The following is a 13,286-nucleotide window of genomic DNA, read 5'->3' as shown; positions in this document are numbered from 1 at the left end:
AGAAAAGATATGAAGGAAAGACAACTAAGGTAAATTTATATATGTATTGAATGGTTGCCTAATTTTTTGATACTAACTGTACCCTTCAAAAGCATGCTACATATATACCTGTTGACATATGTTTTGAAGAACATACAATATTATATATCAACAGAAGTTTTTTTCTGATAGTAGCATAAAAGATCAGTTGAATGACAACTCTTGTGCATCAAGACAAACCACTTATTTTATATCAATTAATTAAGCCCATTTTTATTCATTGCCAATTTTATTTGTCAATTGTATAACAAACATTTTAAATAAACGACAACATTTTTCAATTTTATACTATCACTTATTTCTAATAACCTAATTTAGCTCCATAGCTACCAAATGACAAGTAAAGTCATGTGGCGTTTGTCAAAAAATGAGTAAAGCATATTGCTGGTTAAAGGATTAACTACAGAGTGCAGACATTGTCAAATTTTATGGTTAACCCATTACCCCTATATACTAGATCCTCACAATTGACAACTAAAACTGACCTGTGGCTGTACAACCAATAAAAATAGGATGAAAAGGTACCCTTCAATTCTTGGCCTCATCACTCATACATAGTCATGTGGTACTTTTGAAAAATGTAGTTGCTATGAATGGTGTATTGCTGTGAATTTTGTGAATTTGGTATTTTGTAAATTTTGAATTTTGTAAATTTTGCAATTTGTGCCTGTTGTATTTTGTGAATGGTGAATTTTGTATTGCTGCAAGTTTTGTCTTAATGGGTTGAAGCATATGTTTTGTTATACTTTTTTATAGCAATGTAATGGTTGTGGAACAGAAAATGGAAATGCTTCAAAGAAGTGTAAAAGTTGTTCGAAGGAATTCATTTCGAAACGTGTAAATTCCATGGAAAGAATTAGGAAAATGGGTGTGACAAATCCTTCTCGCCAAAGGGAACTAATGATGTACAGAGTTAGTATCAATTCTCAAGATACTTCTATACAATACAGACCAACCCAATATTTGCAAATGGGAATAATTTTGGAAGTGTGATCAATGTATGCTAAATATTTACATGCTACTAATTTGCTTCTGTGTATGTATCAAACTTTAAATATTCATCTGTCTGTGTACAGTATATGTATCTATAGGTATTTACTGTATGTACAATAATGTTTGTATGTGTGTATGCATTGCTGTATAAGTGAATGTGTAGCATTTTTTTCAACTGGAAAGATGTGTGCAGGCCGAGCAGATGTGGTGGTGTTATTTTCCTCCTGTTGTTTTGCATTGTCTTAGGAAACTTTAGCAGCAGGAAAAAGACCATGACTTTCAGCAGAGCTTTTACAAACTATTTTTACTCAATTATTTCCAGTCGTTCATGTTGGGAACGAATTTGCTTTAACATAATTGAAAATCACATTTTCTAAGGATTTTGCCACCGATGATTGCTTACGGCTTTTGTTACTATAAGCAAACTAAGAAAGTTTATTTGTAATCTTTATTTATTTTAGGCTTCTGTCTTAAATGAACATCATGACCAACACATTATTGTTTTGTCGTTCTCAAGACATGCAAAAGGCTATACCACTCACTTACACGGCACTCCTGGACCAGCTGCCAAGTTTCTTACTGAGACTGAGTATGGAAAAATAACAGAAAAGCTTTTTGACAATTTCATGCGACGTAAGTTTATAAAATTGGATGAACTCCATCTAAGGGCGAAAGCGAACGTGTGTTCATTTATGCGACATTCATTTATGAAAATCCATGATCTGGTGGTTCTATTAATCTGTTATTGAATATATTCTAATCCAACCCTTAGACTTACCTGACAATATATTACGCATACACAGGCTTAGCATAGTGATCAGACATTAAAATTATAACATTTGATAAGTTCTATTTCAGGACCTTTTGCATATTAAGACACACGTGATTACCAGTACAGTACATACACAAACACTTTCACGTTTCCGTTGATTAGAACAAATATAAATTAAGGTCGAATGGTAAACATTGTATTATTAATTAAATGAAATTCCTAGTTTGTTTTTAACTGTATTGGTATTACTCATGTGATAGTTTTGTATGCAAATGAAAAAACATGTACTAGTTAGAATGTGTAATTATGGATGAAATTTTGCAAATATTGTTTCTTATCAGGATTAAACTGATGTCCTTGGAATGTTAAACACATGCGATAACCATTCCACCACAGAAACTATATGAACAAACGTTTTTTGCTTTCATTGAATAAAAATAAAAATCAAATTAGGAGTTAATGATAATAAGGAACGTCTTCTATCTATATATTGCGAGTGGGGAAGCCAGCAGGAAAATTTGTTCATGCTATGCAAATTTTACATTATCATTGTTCATTTCTTTAGAAAATGATTGTTTCTGCCATCATGAACGCGAAAATATTTGCATAGCAAGACTTTTCCACCTCTGAGATGGGTTGGATCAAATCGACCGAACTCAGTTTAGTTTATATCGTGTGAATAGGGCTTAAATCGTAATACTTGCAATGTCAATCATTTTCGTAAAATTTTCATGTGCATAAGACGACCTGACTTTGTGAGCTGGCTTTGCCATTGTTCGTATTCCATTTCCATGAAAAAGATCCACTTAAGCAACTAATTCTCTCGTAGTAGTGTTGCTGATACAATAAGAAATGATCCTACTGTATTCTACAGCTACTAGTTTGAAAGACTAGCTTTAACTTAATAATCAAAATCCATGTTTGTCGTTCGATGTATTCTGAATTAACTACACTTTCAGTTTCAACCAACAATATAAAAGCATGCAAATACAAAAACAATAACAAATACGTAAGAGCCAGCATTTTTGCTTATGCTTACATTTCATAGCGATATAAATTATATGATTTATATCCTTTTTTGTCTTTGAAGCAGAACATCTATTTCAACTTTTATTGTTCATGGTATTGGTTACAGACTTACAGTTTTCAGTATGCTCATTACATTATATTTCTAGGGGAGATGGAAGGGGAAGAAATGAGCCATAAAAGTGTTGGTCAAACACACGCTAACACATTGGACGAAGAAAGTTAAAATAGGTATTAAATGTTTCTTTATCTTCAGTCTGTAGTATTTATTTGTACCAATGTACTTACTGTCGCAATAACAAATCTTAGTTCGTCATACAAAAGTACAAAAAATGTATAGCGTCTTATAGCTAACATCGACATTTTAGGTGTTCAGAAAAAAAAACAAATTATTTTGTTACAGAAATAGGAATCACACCACTATTAAACGAATCAACAGCAAACTGCAAACATTTAAAGTTTGTGTATTTGCTAAATGCTTTTATTTTATTAATAGCTATGTATGTTACCCTAAAAGAAAAGATATCCTAAGTCTTATTGTATATTGTCTCTCTACAATTTTATAACAAGACATACATTATCTAAAAATGTATTTTATATTTTTATCAGGCGAAGGCTCAAAGTTAGTGGTTTTTAATGAAGACAAGATACCTCAAGCTTTATGCACATTATTTTCTATGAAAACTTTGCACAACCGCCCTGTACCAAAAAGTCATGTTGGCATAGTCATTGATTACGTCATGCCAAACTGTAAACTCAAGCCAGTTTGTCCAACAGAGTTTGATGGAGATTTTGTCGAAAAAGGGGCGTTTTACATATGGCCGCTTGAATTGTTGGCATTGAATAATAACTTCCCGAAATAAATTGATAGTTAGTGTATGTAAAATAATGTAAATATATCTTCCATATAGTTTTTTTTATATTGATTGCTATGCAATTGAATTTTGGTAATGGATTAATTTTATTTTCCCTTGATTGTTTTTAGTCATATACGTTTTGATTTTAGTCTTATAACACGTTTTGATTATAATTCATCATCATCCCGCGGTTTAACAAGGTAAAAAATATGAGTCATATGAGTTTTTGATATGAGTTAACAGATTTTTAAAAAATTATTTTGGGAAATATTTCTGGTGACGAACAACCAAATATTTAATTTTACTGCAGTTGATTGTAAATTGTTTAACAAATGTCGTTACGGGAATGGTCAAATGTCACAACATACGTAATTAGTTATGGCTTTATTCACTCTCAAATCGTTTAACTTCTCTAACGTAACAAATGTGACAATTTATTCTTGGTAAGAAAGACCGTGTACTGATTAACGTTGTTAAAGGCATTAAAGTTATTATTCTCTTTATTGTTGCATACACCATCACCAGTACATAGCAAAAAATATTTTTCTTATCGATAGGCGCTCTATTAGTAAACCATAATTTCCTTTGAGTTACAATGGTTTACCTACTTTAACAGTTGTCTATACAGTGGATAGAAAAAAAAAGTGGCCACGAGCCGCCGGGGCGATTGTATAATGTGTATCGTACGTGTATATAGTGTGTAATGCGCGTATAGTGTGTATGTGTGTATAGTGTGTAATGTGTGTAATGTGTGTATAGTGTGTAATGTGTGTATAGTGTGTAATGTGTGTATAGTGTGTAATGTGTGTATAGTGTGTAATGTGTGTATAGTGTGTAATGTGTGTAATGTGGATATAGTGTGTAATGTGTGTATAGTGTGTAATGTGTGTATAGTGTGTAATGTGTGTATAGTGTGTAATGTGCGTATAGTGTGTAATGTGTGTATAGTGTGTAATGTGTGTATAGTGTGTAATGTGTGTATAGTGTGTAATGTGTGTATAGTGCGTAATGTGTGTATAGTGTGTAATGTGTGTATAGTGTGTAATGTGTGTATAGTGCGTAATGTGTGTATAGTGTTTAATGTGTGTATAGTGTGTAATGTGTGTATAGTGTGTAATGTGCGTATAGTGAGTAATGTGTGTATAGTGTGTAATGTGTGTATAGTGCGTATAGTGTGTATAGTGCGTATAGTGTTAGTGCGTATAGTGTATAGTGCGTATAGTGTGTAATGTGTGTATAGTGCGTATAGTGTATAGTGCGTATAGTGTGTATACTGTGTAAGGTGTGTATAGTGTGTATAGTGTGTATAGTGGGTATAGTGTGTAATGTGTGTAATGTGCGTATGGTATTGTATATTGTGTATAGTGTGTAATGTGTATAGTGCGTATAGTGCGTATAGTGTGTATAGTGTGTATAGTGGGTATAGTGCGTATAGTGTGTATAGTGTGTAATGTGTGTAATGTGCGTATAGTGTGTATAGTGTGTAATGTGTGTATAGTGCGTATGTGTATAGTGTGTAATGTGTGTATAGTGCGTATAGTGTGTATAGTGCATTATAGTGTGTATAGTGTGTAATGTGTGTATAGTGCGTATAGTGTGTATAGTGTGTAATGTGTGTATAGTGCGTATAGTGTGTATAGTGTGTATAGTGTGTAATGTGTGTAATGTGCGTATAGTGTGTAATGTGTGTATAGTGTGTAATGTGTGTATAGTGCGTATAGTGCGTATAGTGTGTATAGTGTGTATAGTGGTATAGTGCGTATAGTGTGTATAGTGTGTAATGTGTGTAATGTGCGTATAGTGTGTATAGTGTGTAATGTGTGTATAGTGCGTATAGTGTGTATAGTGTGTAATGTGTGTATAGTGCGTATAGTGTGTATAGTGCGTATAGTGTTAGTGCGTATAGTGTATAGTGCGTATAGTGTGTATACTGTGTAAAGTGTGTATGGTGTGTATAGTGTGTATAGTGTGTATAGTGGGTATAGTGTGTAATGTGTGTATAGTGTGTATAGTGTGTATAGTAGGTATAGTGTGTAATGTGTGTATAGTGCATTATAGTGTGTATAGTGTGTATAGTGTTAGTGCGTATAGTGTATAGTGCGTATAGTGTGTAATGTGTGTATAGTGCGTATAGTGTGTATAGTGCGTATAGTGTTAGTGCGTATAGTGTATAGTGCGTATAGTGTGTATACTGTGTAAGGTGTGTATAGTGCGTATAGTGTGTATAGTGTGTATAGTGGGTATAGTGTGTAATGTGTGTATAGTGCGTATAGTGTGTATAGTGCGTATAGTGTGTAATGTGTGTATAGTGCGTATAGTGTGTATAGTGTGTATAGTGTTAGTGCGTATAGTGTATAGTGCGTATAGTGTGTAATGTGTGTATAGTGCGTATAGTGTTAGTGCGTATAGTGTGTATAGTGTGTATAGTGGGTATAGTGTGTATAGTGTGTAATGTGTGTATAGTGTGTATAGTGTGTATAGTGGGTATAGTGTGTAATGTGTGTATAGTGCGTAAAGTGTGTATAGTGTGTATAGTGTGTATAGTGGGTATAGTTTGTGTGGTGTGTATAGTGCGTATAGTGTGTATAGTGGGTATAGTGTGTAATGTGTGTATAGTGCGTATAGTGTGTATAGTGCGTATAGTGTATAGTGCGTATAGTGTATAGTGCGTATAGTGTGTATACTGTGTAAGGTGTGTATAGTGCGTATAGTGTGTATAGTGTGTATAGTGGGTATAGTGTGTAATGTATTATAGTGCATTATAGTGTGTATAGTGTGTATAGTGTGTATAGTGGGTATAGTGTGTAATGTGTGTATAGTGCGTATAGTGTATAGTGCGTATAGTGTGTATACTGTGTAAGGTGTGTATAGTGCGTATAGTGTGTATAGTGTGTATAGTGTGTATAGTGTGTAAGGTGTGTATAGTGCGTATAGTGTGTATAGTGTGTATAGTGTGTATAGTGTGTAATGTGTGTATAGTGCGTATAGTGCGTATTGTGTGTATACTGTGTAAGGTGTATTGTATTTGAAAATTTACTACCCAACTTTTCAGCTTTAATGTTCTATATCTTTACCCACTCCCCACAAACCCAACCGTAAAGTACTAACAGCTCAATACAACGAGGAAAAATTGCACTTTAATTTTACACCATGGTTTTTACAACTGATTTATGTGTAACAAGAATAGAACGTTTCAAAAAAAAAATCAACAATAAAAGATAACACTAGACCAAAACAAACGTGTAACCTCGCGCAATGTTGAGATAAAAGAAAAAATCATAATAAGAATATTTAAGGACTTTTCAAAATGCACGTTTCACTTTTTAATATTACAAATGATAATTTATGGCGTTTTCCCCGTTTTTTGCAACAGATCATATCAGTAATGGATAACAATGCTTCCAGTCCCCCGGGAATGATAATTATGACCCGTATTAGCTGCTCTAAGGCAGGGGTTTCATGGTTGCACCCACTCATTGTAGCTGGATTCTGTTATCATACAGTACAAATACAAGTTTAATAACAAGTCATTTATCACTAGCAACATTAGCAATCATCGATCTTATCATCAGAACCATTGTCATCAAAAAGATCATCGTCTTCATTGTCGCTGTAGCTTTCAATATCACTCTCATTGCTAACTAAAGTATCCAAAACATCGCGACTGTTAATACAGGAGAAGTGCTTGGATCCAAGGTCTAGCTGTTGCTTTGCAAAGTTTATACCCTTGTATCGCAAAGCTATCTCACCCAAAATAACACGTCTTGATTTATGAGACGAAGAAGCATACAAGGATTTCTAAAAAATAATAGATTACATGGCATTTGGTTTCTTCCACAAAAACATTTTATGTACGCTAAGGTTCCTTCATTATGTTTGTTGCGCACGACTTATTGTTTATTTTCTCCATACATATTCGTGGTGCTTAACGGAAGATTATATGTATATACCTCAGATTCAACTCTTTCATTTGACAAACATTCCTAGTGTCTTTCACTGAAACTCTTTCTACAAAACGTGTTGAAAATTTGAGAAGCTCAAAAAATCTAAAAAGCTTATGTCTTACAATGATTTGTTTAAAATGAGCACATGGACTCTTTTACAGTACATACGTGACTTTCATTATACATACCTGAGTTTAGACTTTGTTCCATGTCTTTTACTTCCGCTTTCAACTTTGGAATAACGATATCTTTGTAATATCGCAAATAATTACTCATCTCTTGCTTAATAAGAATTAACTCCTCCTCCAGTCTTTCTAAATGTTCGAACTTGTCAACAATTTTACATTTCAGTCGAACAGAAATTTCTATATAAAGATGTTTTATAACATTACGTTTAAGTAACTTTAAGTTCTTACTTAAGGCATGTTGGAATTTACAGAATATGTTTTAGGTACACACCATTGAGAGTCCAGGGAAACATGCCATCAACCAGAGAACACTCGTCGAGTCTTACTGTTTCTTCTTGACCATGCACAACAAACTGTAATACGTTGAATATGCGCATTTTTTTGTCAATGTTTTTCTGATCACTAGACATCTTCTGTCTTATCTTTGTTCTTGCTTTTGCTGAGTCTACAGGCAAAAGAAACAGGTAAGTATACTAAATAAGAAACAATCTATTTTGCCTTAAATTTGCAATGACTTCAGTATGGATTCTTGCTAACAAATGCACTCCTCTTATGTAGTAATATACGTGTATATGTAAAACATACTTCCCAATTTTACAACGCTTGCTTTCCTTTGTACTATGGCAAAGACAACATTTCTAGTTCATTCTTAAGACACTTCAAGGCACTTTCCAAAATAACTTTTTCCTCTATCAAGCAGTACATCGGCGGTTATATCACGACAAAGCTTGGCAGTCAGTGATTTAACTCTTTACGTTTATCCTCAACGGTGGAGTATCTTTGAATTATCTTTTTTGACAGGGCAGAAAGATAGTCTTCAGTCTCAACACACGAGATGTTTACATTTGATGTCAATAAAGAGGTATCGGTTAAAGAGGAGGTCAAAACGTACAATTCCTCTTCTTCGGCTAAATACGTGAAGAAGGAGCTTTCCATTTCTACAGAAACAGAAAAAAATATGATATACTGCACAGTCGTATTAAATTATGCCAGCAAGTAAAACCCGGTTACCTTTTGCAATACGTTGAACTTCACTCTTCCACTGCAAGAAATCAACGTGGTTCGGAGAGATTTACGCCAGAAACCATTTCATCAAGTTCTTTCCTTGTATTTTCTTGAGCTTCTATATACTAAAAGAAAATAACTTATCAGGATGACGGCTGTTAGTAGCGTTATTTGGCCGCATGTACAAAATAGTTTTTGAGAAGCAACCTTTGCATATCTCTTGCAGAGGGAGCTGGACAGATCACATATTTTCCGTTTATTCCACGCAAGAGCATGTTCAGTTATGAGTTCTTCTCTTGCTAAAATTGTCAAAAAAGCACATACATAGCATGACACATCAATTGAAAACCATAAAAAATGTTCCAGTAACTTGAGACCAACGTGGACGATAGCTACGTTATATGGATAATCGTTCTATCCAACAAATAAAGTCTACAATATAATTAAACATATTTTATAAACTTATTTTAAGTAACACTTACACTCGGGTAACATGTACTTTGTAGTGTTGGCCAGTCTCGAAAGGTAACTATTAATCTGCTCAACTTCCTCTCCTGTGGAATATGCAGAACCTTTTTGCCACCGTCCTCCCCACAATACCTTAAAATAAGACGAGTTTGGAAATTCTTGTTTATAAGAAATTCATTAATGTCTGAGTAGACAATACTGAGAGTGAACATCGATATACGTATAAGTACACAGCCAGCATTCATTATAAAAACACATGATACCAGTGTACCTGGCATGTCCAATTATGTGCTTTGGCATGCATCACAGATAAAGCAGGCTTTATTTCGTGAGCATTTGACTCATCCGACTTTGATGCCTTTCACTGCCCACTTCCAATATTTACATATGATATCTTGCCAAATGTATTTAACATTGTTCGGAATCATTTTGTGAACATGGATGTAATTAGAGTAGCCATAAATCTCTCCGCGAAACATGTTTACAGCCCACTGAGCAATTGCATGCCGGCAACCTGCAATTTCCAGTCCTGTTTCGTCTAGACGACTCTTTCGTTTTCCTTTATTTCCAGCAGCTCGCCAATTACTTTCACCACATTTCCCGTCATCAGAAAAGTTCTGTAACACAAAAGATTCAAATTCGAACCATGATCGTGGAAAAACGAACATTTATATATTGATTCAGAAAAGGCTAAACTGTCGATTTTATTATTTATTACAATGAATACAATAGCCAAAATGCAAAACCAATAATAATGAATAAATATCATTATCAAAAGGGTAAGTATTGAGTTATAATGAAAAGAACTTTACTCATGTAATGGTGTATTGTACTGAACTGTACAAAACATTTCAACATCAGTGCAAAGCATGACCTCCAAATTACCCGAACTTGGGGAGTGGAATAAACCTTTCTAATATGCTCTGAAACATGTTCATTCGAAGAAATAAAAGATCTCCATAGTAAGACTGACTTTGTTCTCTATAAAAGAGAGAAAACAAGAGTTTACATTATGAAAGGCTCCTTAGAATGTGTAAAAATTACAGAGTTTGACATAATACCTTCCTGAATGTTTATATCGGTATAACTTCATGTTGCCATCTACATGACAGGAGTGTTGGTTGGATGAGCAACTAGGACAAAACATCCACTCTTTTCCCTGGGCTTTTTCCACCTCATAATTAAAATATTTCCATTCTCGAAAGGCTTTTGTGAACGTTCGTGGATTTATTGATCCAAACTAAAAATTGAAAGAAAGTAGAAATCACATAGAAAAAAATTGTAGACTTTTGCCACACATACATATACATTTTTTCATGAATTTGGATGTTTTCCATAACACTAGTGACAATGGTAATTGCTTTACACAAAAAACTATGTACAATGCTGAGAGTTTACACTTAGTAATGTGGCATACACACAAAGTATTTATGTACGCACCCTTCCTTTTGAAACACTTATGTCTTCCAATGATCTAATAAAACTGGACTCAGAACAACCTGGCATTCTCTTTTGCATTGTGTTCCACAGCAGAAGTAAATCCTGTGAAAATAACACATTTAAAGACTTTGGATTTGCTGGCCAGTAGCCATTACCAAGAATATCTGCAAGTGTCGGCATCAAGAATGCTGAACAAGAAACACACTTGAATGATGTACTGTTTATGTCAAAGCGACCTAACAATAGAAAAAGATTAATAAACATGATAACTAAAAAGACATTATGTACATAGGATGGCAGTTTACTGTATACATGTAACTATTACAGTATGTAAGAAGAATACTACAGTAAATTAATGAGTAAATTATATAGTAGTCCTTCACAACACTGATGAAGAAGGAAATCAAAAATGTTTAAAGATTAATGTCAACAGTTGTCGGTTCAATAAGATTACATTTTATTGGAGCAAACACAAAATTTTGCATGTTCAACATTGCAAGTATAAAATACTTTGTACATTACCTTGTGTTGTACAAATAGTCAGCATGTCCTTACTGGGCACGGAGTGAAAGGTTGATTTTCTAGAGCAGCCATGACAAAACTTTTGGACAGGATGCAAAGAAACATAGCAATCTAAGAAACAAATATAATAAATTTTCATCATTAGACTGGGAGATAAAACCTTTTTTTGTATAAATAATAGAATTATATCACCCCAAATTATATACCTATAAGTAGCTACATATGTAGGTTGATTTTGACATCAGTTAGCATAGTGCATATGACATTTAACATACTTTTACCATATTTACATGACATACCAACTTCAATTATTTGTCCATTTTTATCCAATGAATGTGATGGCTGAAGTGGTCTGAAATGATTACCCATCCACCCATGTCTATCATGGAATGGCTTTCTTTCATGAATTTTCCTATCACATTCAACACAGACTGGCCAGTTACTACCACACTGATGACACTTTATCAAGCCTGGAGATTCCCCACAATTGAAGCATGGTGTGCCTTTATCAACTGATTCACATTGGATCAAGGTTTCGAATATGGTAGATCTATTATTTTCCCAAAGAGAATGAAGCTCTTCCATGCGATCAGACCATTTCTTGGCATCCTCTTTCTCTGAAGCCAAAAGTCCTCTGCATTCAAATATAAGATTCTCTAGCTCTACAAAACAATAATGACTTATATTATAAAAATTTAACCAGTAAAGAAATTAAAATTGTTAGCTGAGTGAGCTTGTTGTGGACAATTTCTGATTAAATGAGACGGTATATGATCTAAGACAATTTCAAATAAAGGTGCTCAATATCAAAGTGGATAGAGCTACATACATGCATTTCAACAAATTATTGCAATTATTGATTTCAAATGCAATTATTAGTTTTACCAAAAGCATTTCAAGCATGAGCAATCATTAGACAAATCTATTACATTTAACTTAATATTATACATATACATTGATGCTTACCAATATCAACGTCTGTTTGCTTGTGCTCATCATTTACTTGAAAGTCATCAGCCACAGAGCTATCATACTGCTGGTTATCTAATATAAATTTACAATGCAATTTCTTATACAGTACCTAACTTAAACAACATTGACCTGTAACAGTTTTAGGTACAACCATGCATGGTAATGTAATGACAGTTTACTCAGTTGTCTTTCTGCTTACCCATAAGAAACTAAATAGTCAAATCTGCTAAGGACACTGGACAAAATTGTTTGAGCCATATATGATTTAAAGCAGCAAAATTGTACAGTCAATATTTCAAGTACAAAATTTCATAGCATGATGTAGTTACACATGCATACTACATATTATTTAGCATAAAATTGCAAACAAGAACAACAATCTCAACATACTACTGAAGATAGTAAATTTTAATATAAATACTAAATATTAACATTACCATTTTGCTTAATTGATCCTTGACGGCAGCGGTAAGGCGTGTGGGTCAACCTCTTACAACCAACTTGCACTAAGCGAAAATGAGAAGGCTTTTTCCCCCAACATTTTGATCCTTTTTCTTTCGCCAACAAGGCTAAACCATCATTCAGAACTTTCTCCAGAGTCTCGGATTTCTTCTTTTTACACGCTGTATATCAAGGTAGAATAAATAATAGCTTAATTGTAGTTAAAATTTGCCTAATTTAATACACAATAATTCCATTCCTTTTGAACAGCAATATCTATAATATGGTGAATTCTTACGTTTTGGTCGTTTTTCCGCCATGTTAACTTTTCGCGGGTGCGCAAAACGTATTGAATTTGGATAGTTACGGAGTTTCCCTTGGATTGATGATTATCATCTATTTAAGCCGTTTTGTCAATTGATGCTATTCATCTATTTAAGCTTGAGACTGTGTTGCACAGCAAGGTCAAAAATGCAAGGCCATTGAATTTTCCGGCGGTGCTCTTCGAAATTTTGATCTTCTTCCTTCAAAATTGTTCATTGGCCTTACCATGGCCTACTTAAATTACACGGCCTGATATCTTGCCACAGCAAGGTCAAAAATGCAAGGCCATTGAATT

The 13,286-nt window shown here is 33.8% G+C and overlaps 1 protein-coding gene and 2 long non-coding RNA genes across 3 annotated transcripts; 1 reads left to right on the top strand and 2 right to left on the bottom strand.

Moving 5' to 3' along the window:
* Positions 1–432: 432 nt before the first annotated feature.
* Positions 433–1,666, top strand: LOC124450888. Its single transcript, XR_006950246.1, has 3 exons — positions 433–560; positions 796–951; positions 1,494–1,666. It is a non-coding gene; the product is annotated as an uncharacterized LOC124450888 (long non-coding RNA).
* Positions 1,667–6,802: 5,136 nt separating this feature from the next.
* LOC124450889 lies at positions 6,803–7,671 on the bottom strand. The gene is made up of 2 exons (XR_006950247.1): positions 7,638–7,671; positions 6,803–7,485 (listed from the first exon to the last, which is right to left on the bottom strand). It is a non-coding gene; the product is annotated as an uncharacterized LOC124450889 (long non-coding RNA).
* Positions 7,672–7,763: 92 nt separating this feature from the next.
* On the bottom strand, positions 7,764–13,109 carry LOC124451145. Its single transcript, XM_047001773.1, is given in 18 exon segments — positions 7,764–7,996; positions 8,091–8,264; positions 8,405–8,437; positions 8,575–8,757; positions 8,877–8,949; positions 9,032–9,123; positions 9,307–9,424; positions 9,564–9,639; positions 9,641–9,909; positions 10,178–10,238; positions 10,241–10,273; positions 10,354–10,532; positions 10,733–10,968; positions 11,255–11,365; positions 11,554–11,916; positions 12,221–12,298; positions 12,664–12,849; positions 12,966–13,109. Coding segments are annotated over 18 exon segments (2,520 nt in total). The 5' UTR covers positions 12,988–13,109.
* Between the last annotated feature and the right edge of the window lie 177 nt (positions 13,110–13,286).

The sequence above is a fragment of the Xenia sp. Carnegie-2017 genome, unplaced genomic scaffold, assembly GCF_021976095.1.
Source record: "Xenia sp. Carnegie-2017 unplaced genomic scaffold, XeniaSp_v1 HiC_scaffold_24, whole genome shotgun sequence".
Lineage (NCBI taxonomy): Eukaryota > Metazoa > Cnidaria > Anthozoa > Malacalcyonacea > Xeniidae > Xenia > Xenia sp. Carnegie-2017.
The sequence above is the reverse complement of the archived record's forward strand: the minus strand, read 5'-3'. Positions and strand labels throughout refer to the sequence as shown.